Source organism: Castor canadensis, chromosome 16 (genome assembly GCF_047511655.1).
Source record: "Castor canadensis chromosome 16, mCasCan1.hap1v2, whole genome shotgun sequence".
In the NCBI taxonomy this organism is placed as follows: domain Eukaryota; kingdom Metazoa; phylum Chordata; class Mammalia; order Rodentia; family Castoridae; genus Castor; species Castor canadensis.
Window position 1 is genome coordinate 85,918,266 of NC_133401.1, and position 18,640 is coordinate 85,936,905.

The 18,640-nt window shown below is 57.1% G+C and overlaps 1 protein-coding gene across 1 annotated transcript; it reads left to right on the forward strand.

Moving 5' to 3' along the window:
• The first annotated feature begins 2,109 nt into the window (after nucleotides 1–2,109).
• On the forward strand, nucleotides 2,110–4,222 carry Tlx3 (T cell leukemia homeobox 3). The gene is made up of 3 exons (XM_020180314.2): nucleotides 2,110–2,530; nucleotides 2,887–3,130; nucleotides 4,012–4,222. The coding sequence occupies exons 1-3, from the start codon at nucleotides 2,110–2,112 to the stop codon at nucleotides 4,220–4,222; spliced, it is 876 nt and encodes a 291-aa protein (XP_020035903.1).
• The last annotated feature ends 14,418 nt before the right edge of the window (nucleotides 4,223–18,640 follow it).

The following is an 18,640-nucleotide window of genomic DNA, read 5'->3' on the forward strand; positions in this document are numbered from 1 at the left end:
CCCGTGCCTGGCACCCATGGTGCTTCGCCTAGCTCTCTCACAGATGTCATCTCATTTCCTCCTCACTGCCACCCTGAGGGTAGCCATCGCCCTTTCTGTTTTACATACGAGGAAAATGAGACTTGGGAGGCGTAATGGGGGACCTGACAGCCCCCGGAGCGCTCGCCAGTAGCGATGCCTGAACTGGAAGCAGGAGGCCCCCAGAGCCGGCACAAGGCAGCCACCCCATGTGAGGGTCCTTGCCCCGAAAGGAAGAGCAGGAGCCTAGCTCAGAGCCCGGGCATCTGCCCCTCTTACCCAACACCGACAATCTGCAAGGGCCAGCCACCTGCCCAAGGTCACACAGTGGCCAAGTGACCTAAGCCCAGAGCAGGCCTGGAGGCTCTGCAAGTCGCGCTCCCGGTCTGGGGACAGTGGCCAGGGCCTCTGGATTGTCCCGAGCAGAAAGGGAAAGTCCCCAAGCTACAGCTTCCTGCCCGTCTTTCCCTGTCCTCTGACCCCCACCTTTCTCTCCAAACTACTGAGCCTCTGCAAATAAAATAAATCTGCAAACAAACAAACAAACAAAAAAATCAAGAACCGTAGCGATAATCCCAACCATCACGCTGGCGGACAGGGCCAGAGGGGAGCGGTGTCGCCCTGGGCCACTGCGCCAGGCCCTACCCTCGGCTCTCCCAGCCTCACCGCTTCTGATCATGCCCATTTCACAAATTTTAAACCGAAGCCTAAAGTGATGCAGTCACTCACTCAAGGTTACTCCGCTAGGAAATGACCCGCCCAAATCTGAACCCACTGTGGCCAAGGGCACAGGGAGCTCTGGTCCCTTCCGCGCGAGGAGGAGGCCGGGCCGGCGGTGCGGAGGCCGCGCTCCAAGTTTACAGCTAACGATTTTAGAATCCGCCAGGCGGAGATGGTTCTGTGTCAACCAGGTCCAGGAGGGGAAGCTGCCCGCTCCACGCACGGTGTCACGCGCGGTGCCCCGTCCCCGCGTGGACAGCCCCGGGGCGCCCGCAGAACGGGGCGCGCTTAGGCTCGCGGCTCGCGTTTCGTAAGGGGACCCCGCGATTCGCTCTCACTAGGAGCCGCCCCCCCCCGCCTCCGCCACGCGGGAACCAAGGTCCTTAGATCTGCCAAACCTCCGCCGGGTCCCCACGCGCGCGACCAACCGCCCCATCTATCCTGCAACGAATTTCCAGGGGCCAGATCCCCGCTGCCCACCAGGTGACACCGGGTCCCTTGCCCAGCTGGACCCGGCACGCGTGGGCACCTGCGAGTCACGCCTCGGTCCGTCTGGCTGCAGCCAGGGAGCGTCTCCAAAGTGGCCGCGACGCCTCGGCCGAAGCCCCGGCGGGGGCGAATTCTCCCCACGCGGGTCGGTGTCCTCGGTCGCGTGGAGAAGCCACGGCGCTGCCCTCGGCCCGCGCGCAGGGAGCGCGGAGCTCGCGCCGGGGAATGGGCGTCTTTCGTTGCTGCCGTGGGGGTCGCGTGTCCAAGAGGCTCCCGCAGGTTCCGTAGGGTCGTTCCAGGGTCGCAACTCCATTGCAATGGGAAAGAGTCATTCGCTTCGGGTTTTTGCTCGGATGAAAAAAATTTGGAAGGAAACGAGGACCCCGTCAGCCCGGGACCGAGGCGCGAGCCGAGCGCCCAGCCCGCCCCGCGCGGGGAAGCGGCCCCCGCCAGGAGGAGCGGGGAGCGTCTGCTAATTGCGGCTTCGTTAGATTTCGGGTTTGCCGGGCTGCGGTTCGGGCGCTAATATCCGCCGCCCATTATCCCGGCTAATAAATTTGACCTATTGTTCGTTTGTTAAAATGATGTCACCTTGGAACAGTCCCTAAGCTCCTATTTCCATGAATTAGGCCTTTATTGAAAGCCGGGAGCCAATGAGAGCAGAGAGGCTTGTTGATCGCAGCCAATGGCTGCGGCGGGAGAGGAATTAGCAGCGGAAACTCCAGGTTCGGTTCAAGAAAGATGACACAGAGCCTGTCGGGCCCGCGCACTCTTGGCAAAGTTTCAGTGCGACGAGAGGCGCCGGGCGCTCCATGGCCGCGCCGTAACGGGGACCCAGCCGCCTCCCCGCCCAGCCCAGCCCAGCCCTTCCGCCCGCCCAGGATGGAGGCGCCCGCCAGCGCGCAGACCCCGCACCCGCACGAGCCCATCAGCTTCGGCATCGACCAGATCCTCAACAGCCCGGACCAGGACAGCGCGCCCGCCCCGCGGGGCCCCGACGGCGCCAGCTACCTGGGAGGACCCCCCGGGGGCCGCCCGGGCGCCGCGTACCCGTCCCTGCCCGCCTCCTTCGCCGGCCTTGGCGCGCCCTTCGAGGACGCGGGATCTTACAGTGTCAACCTGAGCCTCGCGCCCGCCGGCGTGATCCGGGTGCCGGCGCACAGGCCGCTGCCCGGGGCCGTGCCGCCGCCCCTGCCCAGCGCGCTGCCCGCCATGCCCTCCGTGCCCACGGTGTCCAGCCTGGGCGGCCTCAATTTCCCCTGGATGGAGAGCAGCCGCCGCTTTGTGAAAGACCGCTTCACAGGTGAGCAGAGCGGGCGAGCAGGCGGGCGCCAGGCCTCGGCCCTCGCGGGGCCAGAAGCGCCGCGCCCTATGCGCACCACCCGCGGAAAGGAGTGCGGAGGCCCAGGCGCCGCGGAGGCCTCAGCCAGGGCCCGGGCCCAGGCCCGCCGTGGAGGGGTGGGGGATGGAGACTTGGGGACACTGAACCCGCATCTCGGGAAGGGGGAGGGGGAAGGGGCGTCTCCAGACTGGCTGGGGACGCGCGGGACAAGCGGAAGAGCTGAGCGCTGTGTCCCACGGGGCCCCACGGGGTCCTCAGGAGGCCTGAACGGTGGCCGAGCCCGGCAGGCTTTCAAGGGGCCTCGTGTGTCTCCGCAGCTGCGGCCGCGCTTACGCCCTTCACGGTGACCCGGCGCATCGGCCACCCGTACCAGAACCGGACGCCGCCCAAGCGTAAGAAGCCGCGCACGTCCTTTTCGCGGGTGCAGATCTGCGAGCTGGAAAAGCGTTTCCACCGCCAGAAGTACCTGGCCTCGGCCGAGAGGGCGGCGCTCGCCAAGTCCCTCAAAATGACGGACGCGCAAGTCAAGACCTGGTTCCAAAACCGGAGGACCAAGTGGCGGTGAGAGAGGCCTGGCCCGGCCCACCTTGCTCCTGCCCCGCCTCGCGCCGCAGCCCAGCTTGAGTCCCCCTGCCTGTTCCCCCCACCCCAGATTCACCCCGTCCCCCCGCGGGCCTGGGCTTCTCCTCCATCTCTGCGCCCCTGCTTCTCCATCTCCTGCGCATCTCCCGTGAGCCCCTCGGTTTTGTTGCGGCTCCTTCGCTCGCTCTCTCGCTCGCTCTCTCGCTCGCTCGGGCACCTCTCACCTGCCCCGGCCTCGCGCGCACCCAGGCCTCTCGCCCTCTGCTCCCCCCTCCACCCACGCCATCGCCTCCCGGATTTCTCGCCATCCCCGGGAGCTGGGGTCCCTGCAGCTCCGAGTTCCCGCTCCAACCCTGTTTGTGTTCGATCCCTGTTTGCATCCAACCCGTGAACAGCGAAGCCACCGCGTCCTGGAAGGACCTGGGAGGACGCATCAGCCTGGCCCCGCCTGGGGACGCAGCGCTGGCGGTGCCCAAGCAACCCGTGCGCCCGCGAGTCCGGGTGACCCTGCTGCCCGCAGGGCCGGGTCTGCTGCACATTCGCGCTGCCCTCGGTAGCCCGCGGGGGGGAGGAAGAAAACAAAACGAGCTTTATTGTTGGCGAAGCCACCATATCCGGGCATGCAGGTGGGCGGCGGGCAGACTTCCCTCCAGACGCCCCCGGGGGCACAACAAAAGCAAATGGTGCCAGCCCAGGCTCCAGACCCGCGGCCTCGCGCGGAAAGCGCGCGCCCGGCGGCAGACGGTCCCGTGCCCGGAGGCTCCTGGCTGGCCGCGGTTCCCGGGAGGGCTGGGGCCCTGCCGATGGCCCCGCAGGGCCGGGCGCGTGACAGTGCTGTCCCTCTCCCTCCCCCGGTGCAGGCGGCAGACGGCGGAGGAGCGGGAGGCGGAGCGGCAGCAGGCGAGCCGGCTCATGCTGCAGCTCCAGCACGACGCCTTCCAGAAGAGCCTCAACGACTCCATCCAGCCCGACCCGCTCTGTCTGCACAACTCGTCGCTCTTCGCACTGCAGAATCTGCAGCCCTGGGAGGAGGACAGTTCCAAGGTCCCCGCTGTCACCTCGCTGGTGTGAGCCGCCGCGCGCACCGTCGCCACGGATCGCCGCCCCCACCTGGCGGGGCGCCTCGGACCCCCAGCCGGGCTGGGGAGGGGGGAACCCGGGCCGACTGCGGGGTCCAGGGCCGCCGAGGGGGGCTGGGCCGGGCTCCGCGCGGCCGCACAATCCGAGCCCCCGGCCCGCGCCCGTGCGCCCAGGCCCGGGCCTGACAAAGAAAGCGCCTTACGTTTCTCCGCCCCCCGCCCGCACCCCCGGGCTGGGCGCCTGTATCATACTTTGTACTTCTGCCCAAACGTGTAAATAATAAAAAGTTTTGCCTTTTTTCTTTAGAGCCGGCCGCCTGCTTCGCCTGCGGGGGCCGCTGCAGGAGGGGCTGCGGACCCGGCGGCTGCGGACGCGCCAGGACCGAGGCATCCGGCGTTAGGCTGGGTTCACGCCTCTCCTTTTCCGTTCCTTTTATTTAAGTCGTTTTATTTAATAAAAAAAAAAAGTTAGCTATTTCACTTAACGCCGCTTTTATTTCGTTTTCGTTCCAAAAATTGCTCGCCGACCCCCGGCCCTGCGACGCACCCCTTGCTGCAGTGTGCGGGCCGCGAACTCTTCGCCAAGTACAACTGCGTTCGCTCGGCTCGAACCCCGGCCCGGGGTCCGCGGAGGACGCGCGGTGCAGGTCAGTCGCGCCGGCCGCCCGCGGGATGGCAGTGGACGCCGCACAGCCGCTCTGGGACGGGAGCGCTGGGGAGGCACTGGGCGGTGCCAGGTCAGTCACCTGGCGGGTGGGAGGCCACGCAGGCCGCCCCGCCAGCACCCCGCCTGCGGCCAGCCCCGGGCCACACTCACCGGCCCGTCTGCGGGGATCTGGGCCCACAGTGAGCACAGACCCCGCGCGCGTTCTGCGTGGCCAGACGCCCGGGGAGCGAGCGCAGCGCACAGCCCCAGGATCCCGGCTCGCTCTGGGCTTAGAGCAGACCCAGGTGTGGCGTGACGTCACGTGACGCCACTGCCGCCTCCACTGCGTCGCTGGCCAGGAGGGGGAGGGGAACACCCGAGCCCTAAGTCAGCGGGTGGCGCCGGCATGGCCCCGTCCTCCAGGTTTCCCGCAGCTGGAAGTTTCGGGATCCAGACAAACACGTCCAAAGCCTCCGTCACTTTCTCTTGGCCCTGGATTTGTGTCTGGCCTTCCCTCGGTCTTCTGAAAATCCGCTGCTCTCCAGCCTCTCCTTTGCTTTCTCCAGCACGGTCTCGGTTTTCTGAGCTGGCCACTCTTGCTCTCGGTGTTACTGTGTCTTTCTTTCTCTTGGTAGTTTGATACTTCTCTCTGTGGTTTGTTTGTTCTTTTTCACCTCCTTTGTCATAGTCTCTCTCCTTCTTCTCTCTTCTCTCTCTCTCTTTCTCCTCTGTCTCTCCTCTCCTCTTTTTCCCTTCCTAGTTTCCCAAAATTTCTTTGCCTCTATTTCTCTCCGTGTTTGCCTCTCTTTACTTCCCTTTCTTCTCTCCCTCCCGCTCCAGGCCCGGCTCCCAGCCTCTCCCTGAGGCCAAACACTTTTGGGCCCGTGTCGCCCGGGCCACGAGCCTCTTCCACTGCCTCCCCGGGGCATTGCGGCGCCCCGAGGGCTCCCGAGCTTCCGAGACTTCGTTACACGCGGGCTGCGGGATTGTCCGCACTCGCGGGGCTGCAGGAAGGGGAGGCCGCTCAGAAACCCACCCGAGCTCCCAGCGCTCCTGCCCTCGCCTCCGGGTCCTACCGATCCTGATCTGCGCCTCTGGGACGCGCACACACCCGGGAGTAGTAGAGTGACTCCTCAGAGCTCGGGGCGTCTTCGTGGCTGTTCTCCTGAAATGCTTTTATTTTCTCTGCTAAAAGGCCCGATGGACGTCGCCTTCGGGATGCGGAGGGACGAGGTGGGCCCCTTGCTGGGGACCAGAGGGACTTTCTTTCCTTTGTTGGCCGCGGCCTGGCGTGGCTTTGCAGCTCCCTTCGGTTTTGTAACGCTGCTCCATAACAAGGCCTACTGATTTTGCTCGTCCAAATTATGTGTCGTTTTGCTCTTGGGCCTCTTTGCGACACACCCGTTGTCTTTTTCGCTCACTCAGGACTCGCCTTGCACAAAGGGCTGCGGCCCGTGGCGGGCGCCCAAGCGGGTGGGGATGGGGACCAGACCGGGCGGCCCTCGATGGACCCTGGCGCTCCTTCTCCTGCCGCGCTCGCGGTGTTCAAGGTCCCGGGGCTCTTTGTCACCACTGAGCCCTGCTGAGCAGGAGGTGGCTAGGGCTGTCTTCGAGATAGTGGCAGAGCCCACCCGTGCATGGCCGGACAGTGACCACCTGCCGCCCACGTCGCCCAGGAGGGCCCTGTGCCACTCCGTGTGCCCCAGGCCGCCGCGCTGTCCTTCCGCAGTAACGGCAGTTGGGGGACATGGCGCCGGGTCCGTCCCAGGAGGCTGTGTGCAGAGTCCGGGCGCCTTAAGGTCGGTCCGGGCCGGCTCCCTGCAGCTGAGATGAAGGGACAGAGACACCGGAGTCATCCGGGTCTCCGCTTGGGCGCCTCCGGAGCGGCGCTGTCGAACCTTGGTCCCGCCAAGCGCGCTGAGACCGGGAAGCTGAGGCCGACCGGCCGCAGACGTCGCCTGGTGCCCTCCCCGACCTTCCTCGGCCGCGCCCATTTTACAGATGCTGGACAAGCGGACGCGAGGAAGCTCCGCCACCCAACGCGGGTTCTCCCCGCGCTGGGTTCCCCGGCTGCACCGGAGCGCACCGGCGGCGGCAAGGCCCGGCGAGCGCCAGGCGGGCAGGACGAAGTGTCCAGGCCGGACGGGGGCTTAGGCACCGCCCCGCTCTCCCGGGGAGTCTCCGCGGCTGCTGGATGGAGTCTGGGGTTGGGACTCGTTGGGGACCCGGCCCCATCAGAGCCCTGGAGGAGGGAGCAGAAAACCCTCAGTTCTGCAAGTGGGCCCCGCTCCCCTTCGGCAGCACTGGGTCCCGCACTAGCAGGGCGCAAGCGTGCGCGGTGTGGTGTGTGACCTACGGGGACTCGCAGCCCTGCGAGGTTCGGTGTCCCCACCCCAATCTGTAGACAGAAACACTAAGGTTCAGGGAAGCTCAAGCATTGTTTCGGGTCGCGCAGCCGCGGAGGCGGGCGTTCTGGACCCCCAGTGGGTCTCCGTGGTGCCTGGTGTCTGGGCGGGTGGAGCTGGGCGTGGTGATGAAGGATGAGCAGGCGGCCTCGGGGCTCCCGCAGCACCCAACCCTGGGCCCAGGCCTCGGTGGAGCCGACGGGCCTACCTGCCCCGCTTGGGAGATGGCCCACGTTCGCCATCCGTGCACGAGAGGGGGTTGCCGTGGCCACCCTGAGCTCAACACTGACACCAAAGACCCCGCTGCTCCCCGGGCCTGGCAACCTTCGCCTGCGCATCGTGGGGACGCGCGGCACGCAGGTGCAGCGCGAGGCGCTTCTTGGGGACTTGCCGTCCTAGGACCCGGCCGTGTCGGGGTCCAGCTGCGCTCCCTGCTCCAGGCAGCCGGGCCGGGCTGTCCCGGCGAGGGGCCGCGGAAAGTGACCTCCAACTTCCCGCAGAGAAGCCAGGCAGGGCAGGGTCTGAACTGCCACCACGTGAAGGTTCCTGGGAACCTTCGCCCAAATCCCAGCCTCGGCCTGGGCGCCACGAAAAGCCAGAGCCACAGGCGTGATGGCTGCGCCCGCACTCGGAATAGCGACGCTTCCCAGCCCCGACAGCGGATCCCTAGTGAGGAAGCCGCGACCCGCGCTCCGCAAGCACCCGCTCCCAGCCCGCGTCTCCTCTCCAAGACGGCCCGGCCCACGCGCGCCCGTCGTCCTTCGCTCAGTCTCGCAAAGACGTCGCAGAATCGCCACCACAGATCGGTGACTTCCCTCCACAGCCACCAACCGCTGGTGTGGCCCTGAGTGAGTGAGTGAGCGGCCTTTTCTCTCTGCGCCTTGGTTTCTGACAACAACAACAAAAAAGGAAGATTCTTCCAGAGAGAATAAAAAACAAAATAATAGCCTATGGTACAGCAGATTATCAATTTATCTTAAAAATCGGATAAAAATCTAATTGAACGCATAAACCTGGGGCTTTGGAGGAAAGGGGGGCGTGGAGCAGTGTCCCTGTGCATCCCTTCTCCGAGTCACCCATGGTGCACACTGAGGCGGTTGTGGGACCTGGGCCTGGCTAGACCAGGATAGACTTTTGAAAATACTGGTACCACTCCGCCCTCGGCCCTTACACCTGTCCCTCTCACTTCAGTGCAAAGGAATTGTCTACTGACTGCCAATTAACCAGTTAGTTACTAAAAGCCTTTGCAGGTATCTTTTTTTTTTTTTTTTTTTGGTGGTACTGGGGTTTGAACTCAGGGCCTCACGTTTGCTAAGCAGGTGCTGTATCACTTGAGTCACTCTGCCAGCCCTATGAAATCCCTTTGCTATGCTCCCAGTTGGTGTGGAGAGGAGGCGGAACAGGAAAAAGACAAAACATTTTTATTTTTTAGCTGGACTGAGGTTGGAACTCAGGGTTTCTATTGCCCTGAGCCACACCTCCAGTCCATTTTGCTCTGGTTATTTTGGAGATGAGGTCTTGAGGACTGTTTGCTCTGACCTTGCTCCTCCTGATCTCAACTTCCCAAGTAGCTAGAATATTTGAGCTGTTGTTCAGATGCATCCCCAGAGCATCCCTGTGTTCCCATCCCGCAAACAGAGAGTTGAGGAGCAGAGAAGGCAGGTGGAAGATTCACTCTGGATCCTTAACTGGGCTCTGGACACTAAAGCCTACACCCGGGAAGACTGGCTGTGGGGCCTGAGCCAAGCTGTGTCCCCATCCAAGGGAGCCTGGAAAAGTTCCACTGGCTGCGGTGTTCATTACATTTGTGCTGATCCAGGCTCCCTGGTTTTAAGAAGCGAGTCCTCAAGTGGAGATCCAGTCTCAGCTTGGCTTTAAAAGCCTGCAGACCCAGCGCGCTGGGGTGTGGCCGCAACCTGCAATGCACTGGCTGTGCTCTCAACCGAACTGATGATGGACTCTGAAACTCGCTGAAACTCTCCAGAGCCTGGGACCCAAGTGGGCAGCCCGGCGCTTGCCACTCCATCCCCACTGAGGAAAAATCCACTCCTTGCCCTGCCAGCAGGGAGCCGCCCGTGGGAGGATGCAGCAGGAGAGGCCCATGGCGGGGTTCCCTGGGGCTGGAGGAGACTGGCGAGGGGCGCCAGTGACTATCCACTATGCTAAACAGGCCCTGGCATCTGCGGATCTGCCCACAGCTGGGTCATGTTTGTTCCTAGGACCCTTTTGTTCCTAAGGTGCCAGGAGACTAGGGAAGAAGGGGGTGGGGAGATTGGAAAGAGAACCCAACCCAGGGACAGGACACAGAGTGACCCTGCACAGGGCTGGACTTTTTTTTAACGCTCCACTTTCCAGTTCCTTTGTTGGAGGGTGTGGCTAGGGCTGGTTTCTCAGTTCCAAAAGCCACCTCCAGGTGCAGCCACCTGTGCCCTCCTGGTGGCACGGGTGCCCAGCAACTAACTGGCACGTGCTGGGTATCTGTGACCCTAGGAGAGAGGTACTGTCACCATCCCCACTCTGCAGACAAGGAAGCTGAGGTTCCAGCAGACATTCCCAGGCCCTCTGGTGCCAGGACTTTAATGGAAGGCAAATTGTTTGGCTTGTGGGTTTTTATACACAAAGACCTCTCAAACCTTCTTCTTCTTATTAAAGCCAGCGACTTCCAAGAGCGTCAGAGGGAAGTCGGCCCACTGGTCTGTTGTCAGACTTAAGGTGAAACTTAACTTAGGGTTGCTGGGGCCCCTGGCTGTCATTCTCTCCCAGCCTCCTGGCCTCCTGAGTGGGGTGGAAGGTGCTGGTTCTTCAGGATTTGGAGAGGACGGGCAGTTCCACTACCCAGCCCACTCTGCAGTCCAGGCTAAAGCCAGGCTTCTGTGGACCCCCGCTGGTGGTGCTGCTGCAGCCTGGGGGCTGCAGCTCTAGGGACAGACAAAGGGACATCTGTGGATTTCATCTCCTGTACCACATTTGGGGCTTTTGGCATGCCTGAGGCAACAGCCGACTTTTGCTGTGCAAGTGGACATGTCACTTTCCCTCTCTGAGCTTCAATGGCTTCGTCTGCATCCTGTCAGGCTAGTTTTCATTTACTGTTCTTAGTGGTAGGTGAATTCTTACGGCGTAAATATTGTTCTTGTTACAGAAAAGGAAGCAAACCTAAAGTAATGAGTATCTTGCTTGTGGCCAGACAGGAAGTAGCGGAGCTGGAGTTCAAACCTGGTTATGTCAAGTCTGCAGCGCTGTATTACTTCAGCCAGCATGTGCAGTGTCTCCCCTGAAGAGGACGAAGTGGTCCAGAAGTGGTTGTTGATTGACTGTTGAAAACCCAGACTGTTCTACATAAGAGTAAGCGTCTTTTGGTCGCTGATATCTGGCACACTGCATACATGTTTACTAACTAGTAACAGTAAGTAGCATTTATAGAATGCCTACTGTGTGCCAGGCAGTGGGCTAAGCATTTCACCCATACATGGTACTCACTTAATTCTTAGAGCAAACCTTGGGGTCAGTAGTTGCTGAACTTCTGTTTCACATCAGAGAAACTCAAGGTTCAGGGTTGTTACACAACCTACTCAAGTCACATCGGGTGTGGGTTGGAATCCAGCTGCTCTGAATCCAGAGAGAGAAGGAACCTGCTGTGTGCTGAGTGCTATGCTGGGGACCCCTCTTATTGCTCTCAGTGATCTTATAAAACAGTTTTGAAAACCCCACTTTCCAGATGAGAGAACAAAGCCTGAGCCACTCTGCCTTGTGTTTGCTCAGGGTCTTGCAGCTGGGATGCTACAGCCCCGCCTCTCCCAGCAGGAGACTCCACTGCGATCAAGGTCACAGCCCAACTGGTGCTCGTGGACAGGGGAGGCTGCGGGGCAGGCGGGATGGGTTCTCACCCGAAATGCCAGGTGGACTTGATAGTTCCTGGGCTCTCTCTGAGGGAGGGAATGTCACCGGTATTTAGTAAGCAGACACTGATGAAGGGTCTGGAGGCCAGAGGGGAAAGAGAGAGAGAGAGAGAGAGAGAGAGAGAGAGAGAGGAAATCAAGGCTGGAGTGGGCAGAGGCTTCAAGCCCTGTCTGTAGCCAGAGCATAGCAAGGTTGCCTGGCTTGGGGTGGCCCCCCCCATGGCTTAGTCTTCCTTCTGTCCCCTCCTGTTTCCCTTCCCTCTCTGCTTCTCTCCCTTCTCTCTACACTTTCACACCTGTCCCCTCCACCTCCAGAAGAAGCTGCCTTTGTGAACTACCCAGACCTATTACACAGTCAAGTTCAAAAGCAGATGAGAGAGACTGACATTGGTTACTAAGATTTTGAGATAAGTAGGGTGGATTGTTTTGTGTGTCCTCAAATTCATCAGGAATAAATAAATAAATAAAAATAAATACCTTGAACTTGGACCTGTTAATCCTGAAGGGCAATGTCTGGGCTGGTGTCTTGGATTTCTTCCCTGGAAAGCACATTCTGCTCACCTGGCCTCCGTGCTACAGACCAGGTCCCCGTGACACTCTGCACTTAGTAGGTGGCTCATGGAGTCCTGGCGACTGTCCCACCCACAGCACGAATGCCACCCGTGGGCTGGTCAGTGGGGGTCAGGTCTGAGTCTTCCCTGCAAGAAGGCTGCCTGTGTCCCCCCAAGACAAAGTTGAAGCTGCACGGTAATAGTTTAAAAGCAATTTGTCAAAAGCGACAATTTGCAGAAATACATTCCTGTCCCAGTGTCTCCATTCGCCAGGATTTATGGCTTCATCTCCCAGGTTTGAAAGCACGCCCGCACGCTCCAGCAAATGGGAAAATGTATGAACAATTTGTTGGCTTTTTTTTTTTATCAACTTTCCCCAAATATGTAAACTCTGAAAGCGCCTTATTCTTTTTAAATGATCATTCATTTGTCTCTGGACTCTATCTTTTGGCACAATTTATTATTCCCTATTTCAAAAACCTTAAATGCATTTTGCATATGAGCACGTAACTCTTGCTCCTGTCTCCTCAGTTGTGGAAAGGGCTGGATTGCTTTTATAAGAAAAAAATGGCTAATAAAATTGGCCTCAGCACCATTGCTCTGCAATTCTTATGAACACTAAAGTGGTGCTTCCCGTCATGGATGTTAAAAAGCTATTTCTAAATTATGGAGCCATTTATTAGCTCCAGTGTCCAAAGTAAGTTTAAATGATGCTTATAATTCATGTTTTACCAAATTTCCCTTACCCCCGAGGATACCTCTGATTAACTTACGCACATTAAAGCGCTTTTTAAATTCTTCTTTTATTGCCATTATTCTCTGAAAATCTCAGCAATTCTCAAAAATGGGTAATAAAGTTGAGATAAAATGCTGCAGCTTTAGATCGATGCTGACATATCACTGTGGTGATTTCTACAGAGCTAAAGTGATAATGTTTCATATTTACGGAATATATACTAGGTTATTACTACAGTATTACCATTTTGTTCCAAGATGAAATGAGTAATTTACCAATTTATTAAACAGTTACATTTAAGTATTGCTTAGGACATTTACCACCCCAATCTGTTTACTTAGCTTGAAGAGTTACCATTAAGATACCCTGTTTATTTAGGTAAAATTTGTACTCATCCTGCCTTCCATTAACCAACTTATTTTTCTGCAAGGCTAATTGTCTGGAAATGAGTTTCTTCTTATTTACTGTGCGACATTCTGCTTAGCTGGCTAAAAATGTCATCCCAGCAAGAAGAGCTAGGGAAATTAATAAAACATACAGAGAACAGTTTTAATTAGTATAATACCAAAAGTTAATAAAAGATTTATGACACCGTTAGAAAGTTCTAACAGAAGAGATCTTAACAGCTTCAGGCTCAATTTGCCAAGAGAGCACAGCAGAGGCAGCGCCTTGCGTGGGAGGCCGGGTTTGGGTGACTCAGGCTCCCGGGAGGGACATTTGCAGGGAGCTGGTGCAGAGCCAAGCTAGTGGACAGGGATCTGCGGCCTGGGGGTTGAAAGCTGGTGCTAACTAGGAACAGCACCCCCAGCCCAAGACCCTCCCCAGACGTCCCCCGGAAGCCCCAGGGGACAGGACTTTGAGAAAGGAGCTTGCTGGTGGTGGTTCAAAGACCACGGGGACATGGCTCCACCAGTGCCCAGGAAAGGACAAGAGGCGTGTTGAGTCTGCTGAGTGTCATTGGCTCTGATCTTCATGCAGAGAAGATGGGGACACAGAGGTGACCCCAGAGGGTGAGGTCCTTCCTTCATGAAGTTAAACAGTCAGCTAATGGGAAGAGTTTTCCCCAGGTGTGTGAAAACCTCTGTGAGGAGTGAGCGTCCCTGATGGTCCCCTGCGTGTTTTGCCAACATAATGTCAGCCAAGCGGGTGTCCAGACTTGGAGGGGGGGTGTTGGGGGGCACAACTGGGTGCTTCCATTTGGTCTGGATGGATTGGTGCTTTTCCATCTTCAATTGTCAGGCTTGGCCTGTCCCAAAGGGGCAGTGCCCCCCAACACACACACTGGGGATTGAACCCAGGGCCTCCTTGCTTGTGAGGCCGACGCCTGGACAAACACCGTCTGTATCGCAGGAAACCGCCAGGTCCCAGCCACCATCCTGCTCGGCACACTGTGTGCGGGTTATTATTGTTCCCGGGTTTTCCAGCCCCCAAGGGCCAGGTCTTAGGAGCAGCGGGAATCCTTTGTAGAGTGAACTGATTCTTTTTTAGCACACGTAATAAAAACTGACCAAGCCAGTTACCTTCCTAACATTCTCCCCAATTTGAGAAACTCCATACCATGAGGCACTTGAGGGGTGATGCTCCTTTGTCCTACCCTGATTAAAAGAGAAAAAACAAGACCGGCTAGCATCCTGGGTCAGACGTTTGGCAGGATGCGTGGCAAGACAGCCTGGGCCACTTGTAGAAAAAGAAATACAATGTCCGCCTGACACAGAGGCCATACTAGGAAGAGCCCAGTACCCTGCACCTCAGGACTGTTCCCAGGGAGGAAGAATGGTGTCCTTCCACAGATGAACAGGTGAACAAATTGTGGTATGTGCACACGTGGAATATTACTCAGCCATAAAAAGGAATGAACTTTTGATACGTGCCACAGCACAGGTGGGCCTTGAAACCGTTACACGGTGTGAAGGAAGCCAGACACAGAAGGACACAGGTGGCTTGAGTCCACTTACACGAAATGTTGAGAACAGATACAGAGAGAAGGCTGGTGTCTGCCAGGAGGCAGGACCAGGAGTAATTGAGAATAATTACGTAACGGGTAAGGGGTGTTTTCTGGGTGATGAAAAAACTTTTGAGAGTAGGTAGAGGTGTCACACAAGAGTGTAAATGCACTAAAAAGCACTGATCTATGCACTGTGAAATAGTTAATTACTGTGATATCAATCTGACCTCATTTTTGTTTACATTTTTGGCACACTAGGGTTTGAACTCAGGGCCTCATGCTTGGCAGACAGGCCACCCTAACACTTGAGCCACTCCACCAGCCCCTTCCTATGCTGCGTATTTTCAAGATAGGGTCTCATGAACTATTTGCCTGGGCTGGCTTCAAACTGCGATCTTCCTGATCTCTGCCTCCTGAGTAGCTGGGATTACAGGCGTGAGACTCACCTCATTTTTAAAAAGGCTGTTTAGGAATATTCTCTTCAGTGTCCAAAGCTACATATTCCTGGATGTTCATCTCAGCAGTGGCTGGTATGAACAAACCATATATCATCCATCATTTAGAGGTTAGTCACTCAAATCAACCATCAGAGCAATGAGAAAAACTGATAGATGGTGACACAGAAAGTTGTTCACAATGCCTTACAGAGTGAACTCATTCCCTGGGCGTTGTTCTCACACCTCTAATCCAAACTACTGGGGAGGCAGAGAAGGGGAGGATCACAGTTCCGGGCCAATCCCTGGGAAAGAGTTCATGAGACCCAGTGTGGTGACATTTCTATAATCCCAGCTATGTGGGAGGCAGAGGTAGGAGGATCTCGAGGCCAGCCTCAGGCAAAAAATGAGACCCTATTTGAAAACTGACCAAAGCAACAAGGACTAGGGATGTGACCCAAGTGGTAAAGCACCTGAGAGCAAGGACAGGGCCGGGAAGGAGGTCAGCACAGATTCCTCAAGGTCACGGCCCGGGTGCGGGGAGGCGTCTGCCTTTTATTATGTCACCTAGCAATTCGATTCTTCTAAAATACATGAACATATTTTGAATGAAGTCACAAGTTACGACAATGTACAAGATGCGTAAAAGCAGCGAGGAAAAGAGCACAGGACCCAGCTTCCTGCGACCACACCTTCGTCTTCAGTCTGCGTGGGTCACTGTGGCTTTGTAGGGCAGGCTGGGAATCGAACCCAGGTCCTCACACACGCTAGGCAGGGGCTCCACCGTGCCGAGCGACATCCCAGCCCTGGTGGGTTTTGTTTGGGTATATGGGACACTGAAGTTTCTTATAGCACACCGCCAAGCCCCTGTCGGACCCCAGAAGATGCAGCTTCAGGCCGACAGCCAGCCTCAGACGGCCGTGTCCTCGTCGTGGCTCCTCTGATGCCCAGCACGGCCTCGGACATAACAGGAGCTCAGCGAGGCTCAGCCGCAAATGTTTGAAAGATTTAAATATGTCTGCGTTTCCCTAAAACTTTCAGAATGCAGCATGGCGATACCGACCATAAAACCTTTATGGTACAAGATGGCTGTGCCACCTGTGCCAGGTGCCCGGGCAGATGTGGCTGAGTGACTGCAGACCCACGGCCGGGCAGTGGCTCAGGCTCCGTCACGGCTGCTCCCGGAGGTGGTTTCTTTACCTGAAGCACCTGGGGCCATTTCTCCATTCTTCCTCCCCTTCGGCCAGCTGTGCCACCACAGCCCAATTCAGAAGGGGACAATTTCTCCAACTAAACATACTTTCAAACTCGTAATGTCACCTCCTCACATTTCTCTGTCGTCCACAGCCTGTCCTCAAACACAGCCAGCACCTTCATTTCTGAAGCTTTTCCGAGTGCCATTCTCTGAACCTGGAAGAACAGAATGCAGGGATGCGTGGACGCTGGTGTCCATGTGCGTATGCGTGTGTGTGTGTGTGTGGCCTGTGGTGGCCCATGTCAAATATTCAAGGCAGAAGAGGAAGCTAATTTTTCTCTCTTATTTTTAGTGCATTGTTTTCTACGGGACCTGAATAATTAATAAGGAGGTCCTTTGCCATAATTAAAATGGATGTCCCTGTACCAGCTCCCAGTAAGGAGCCAATCCACATGCACATTAAGCCTGGGATGTTTACTCAACCATCTTGGCACTGCAGAGCATACAGGGGACTGGGGAGAAGGAGGTACAGGCTGATCTCAATGGGTAGAAAGGTCAGGGCCTGGAGATGATGGAGAAAAGACCCAGTCTGGTGCCACCATCTGCCTTGGAGCAGTCAGTGAGCCAGGCACAAGGAGCTCTTTGGTGCCCCCAGAACCCAATTACCTGGTCAAGGACATCTTTGAGGGCCCTGCCTGCACCTTCCCTGCAAGGACAAGGGCACGGTGGGAACCTTCCAAGGTATGTAGTAACTTCTTTCCAATGTCAAAGTCTGTTCACCTGTGCAATCAACAAATACTTTCTCCTCCCCTATCACATGGTTGCTCTGTGACCTGTGCTGATGACCAGTCTGGCCCACGCTGGGGCTGGGTGGTAGCTCGGTGGTAGAGCATTTGGCCAGCATACGCAAGGCCCTGGTTCCATCCCCAGCTCCACAGGGAAGGGGGAGTTGCAGCACGATTCAAGACATGGAGGCAAGCTAAGCATCCATCAATGGATGGGTGGACAAAGAAAACTATTCAGCCTTGAAAAAGAAGGAAGTCCTGTCACTTATGACAACATGGATGCTCCTGAATGACATTATGTTGAGTGGAAGAAGCCAGGCACAGCGAGACACACACTGGGCTAGCTGAGTGGCTCAGGTGGTAGAGCGCCGCTTAGCAAGCACGAGGCCCTGAGTTCCAATTCCAACACCACCAAAAAAAGAGAGAGAGAGAGAGACAAGCACTGCCTGATCTCGCTCACATGTGGAAGCTAAAACAGAGTCCATGGTGAGAGTAAAAGAGAGGTTGGGTAGGGGGGTGGAGCCTGGGAAGGCACTGGTCAAAGGAGACCTGAGTTTGAGCAATCACTACTTGTCGATTGAAATGGGAGGACTGGGGACACAACTCAATCGTATGCTTGTCTATCATGCACGAGGCCCTGGGCTCCATCGCCAGCACCGCAGAAAAAAGAAAGAAATGAAAAATGGCGCACTCACTCACACACACACTCGCAGCCTCTGCAAGGGCTCCAGGCAGGGGCTGAGCAGCAGGTGTTCGCCAGGCAGCAGAATGTGGGGTGATGGCCCAAAGGCAGGAGAAGGAGAGATCTGTCTGAGCCCCTGCCAGTGGTGCAGGAGCCCCAGGGGAGGGGCAGTGGGTGCGGATGCCCCTCCCCTGGGCTGAGTCCCACATCCAGGAATCTGAGTGTGACAGAGACAAGGACAAGGAGAGGCTGGTCTGAGCCCAGATTCTCCCTGAAGACTCAACTCACCCCTAGCAGGGTGAAGCCCTGCCTGGTGGCTCTGTGACATTGGACAAGCCACTGCCCTCTCCAAAGGGAAGTCTTCATCCTGAAATTTGATGGTGACAATAGTCGCTTTCCTACATCTGCCAGCAGAATCAACAGTGGGGATTTTATTTTTATTTTATTTTTTTTTTGAGATGAAGTCTTGCTGGGTAGCCCTGGCTGGGCTTGAATTTGCTATCCTTCTGCCTCAGCCTTCCCAGTGCTGGGATTACACTGTGTGCCATTGAGCATAGCAGCAAGAATGATTATTATCTAAAGTGTCCCACAAATGCATTTGCAGAGGACATACATAGTAGCTCATGGACACAGAGCCCTGCCCTCAAGACCTGAGGATGGGCCATGGCTGTGGGAATCAATCATGAAAGCCCCCCTGGAATTGGAGACTGAACAAGGGGAGGAGGGAGCTGCAGATCAGCCTGGACACATTTCCAGGCTCTTGTCAGAGGAAAAATAAGGGTGGCTGGGCTTGTGCGAGTTCTGGCAGTGGTGCTGGAGACTACAGATGCACTTGCTCCCCAGCCCTCCCTTACTCACCCCCATTCTCGCTCTCTCCCTCTCTCTGGCCTCCTGTAGATGTCTTGGTTTTGAAACCACCAGCTGACTCCAGAGAGGTGGCAGGAGGGGACCTCAGGGAAGGAGCTCGATGGTCCAATTTTGCCATGGCTGTTCTTATTCAGCTCCTGGGAAGAAAAGGGCTCAGGCTAACAAACTTTTCCAAGTTTTTTAGAAGCAGTCTTACTGAGATGTGAAAGATACATAAATAGTTATTTGACTTCTTTTAAATATGTTCAGTGTTCAAAGACCCTTGGGA

Excerpts from the sequence above, each read along its gene's own strand:
- Tlx3 (XM_020180314.2), top strand. The coding sequence starts at position 2,110 with ATGGAGGCGCCCGCCAGCGCGCAGACCCCGCACCCGCACGAGCCCATC. Across the intron at positions 2,531-2,886 it reads TGTGAAAGACCGCTTCACAG|CTGCGGCCGCGCTTACGCCC; the intron begins GTGAGCAGAGCG and ends GTGTCTCCGCAG. Across the intron at positions 3,131-4,011 it reads AACCGGAGGACCAAGTGGCG|GCGGCAGACGGCGGAGGAGC; the intron begins GTGAGAGAGGCC and ends CCCCCGGTGCAG.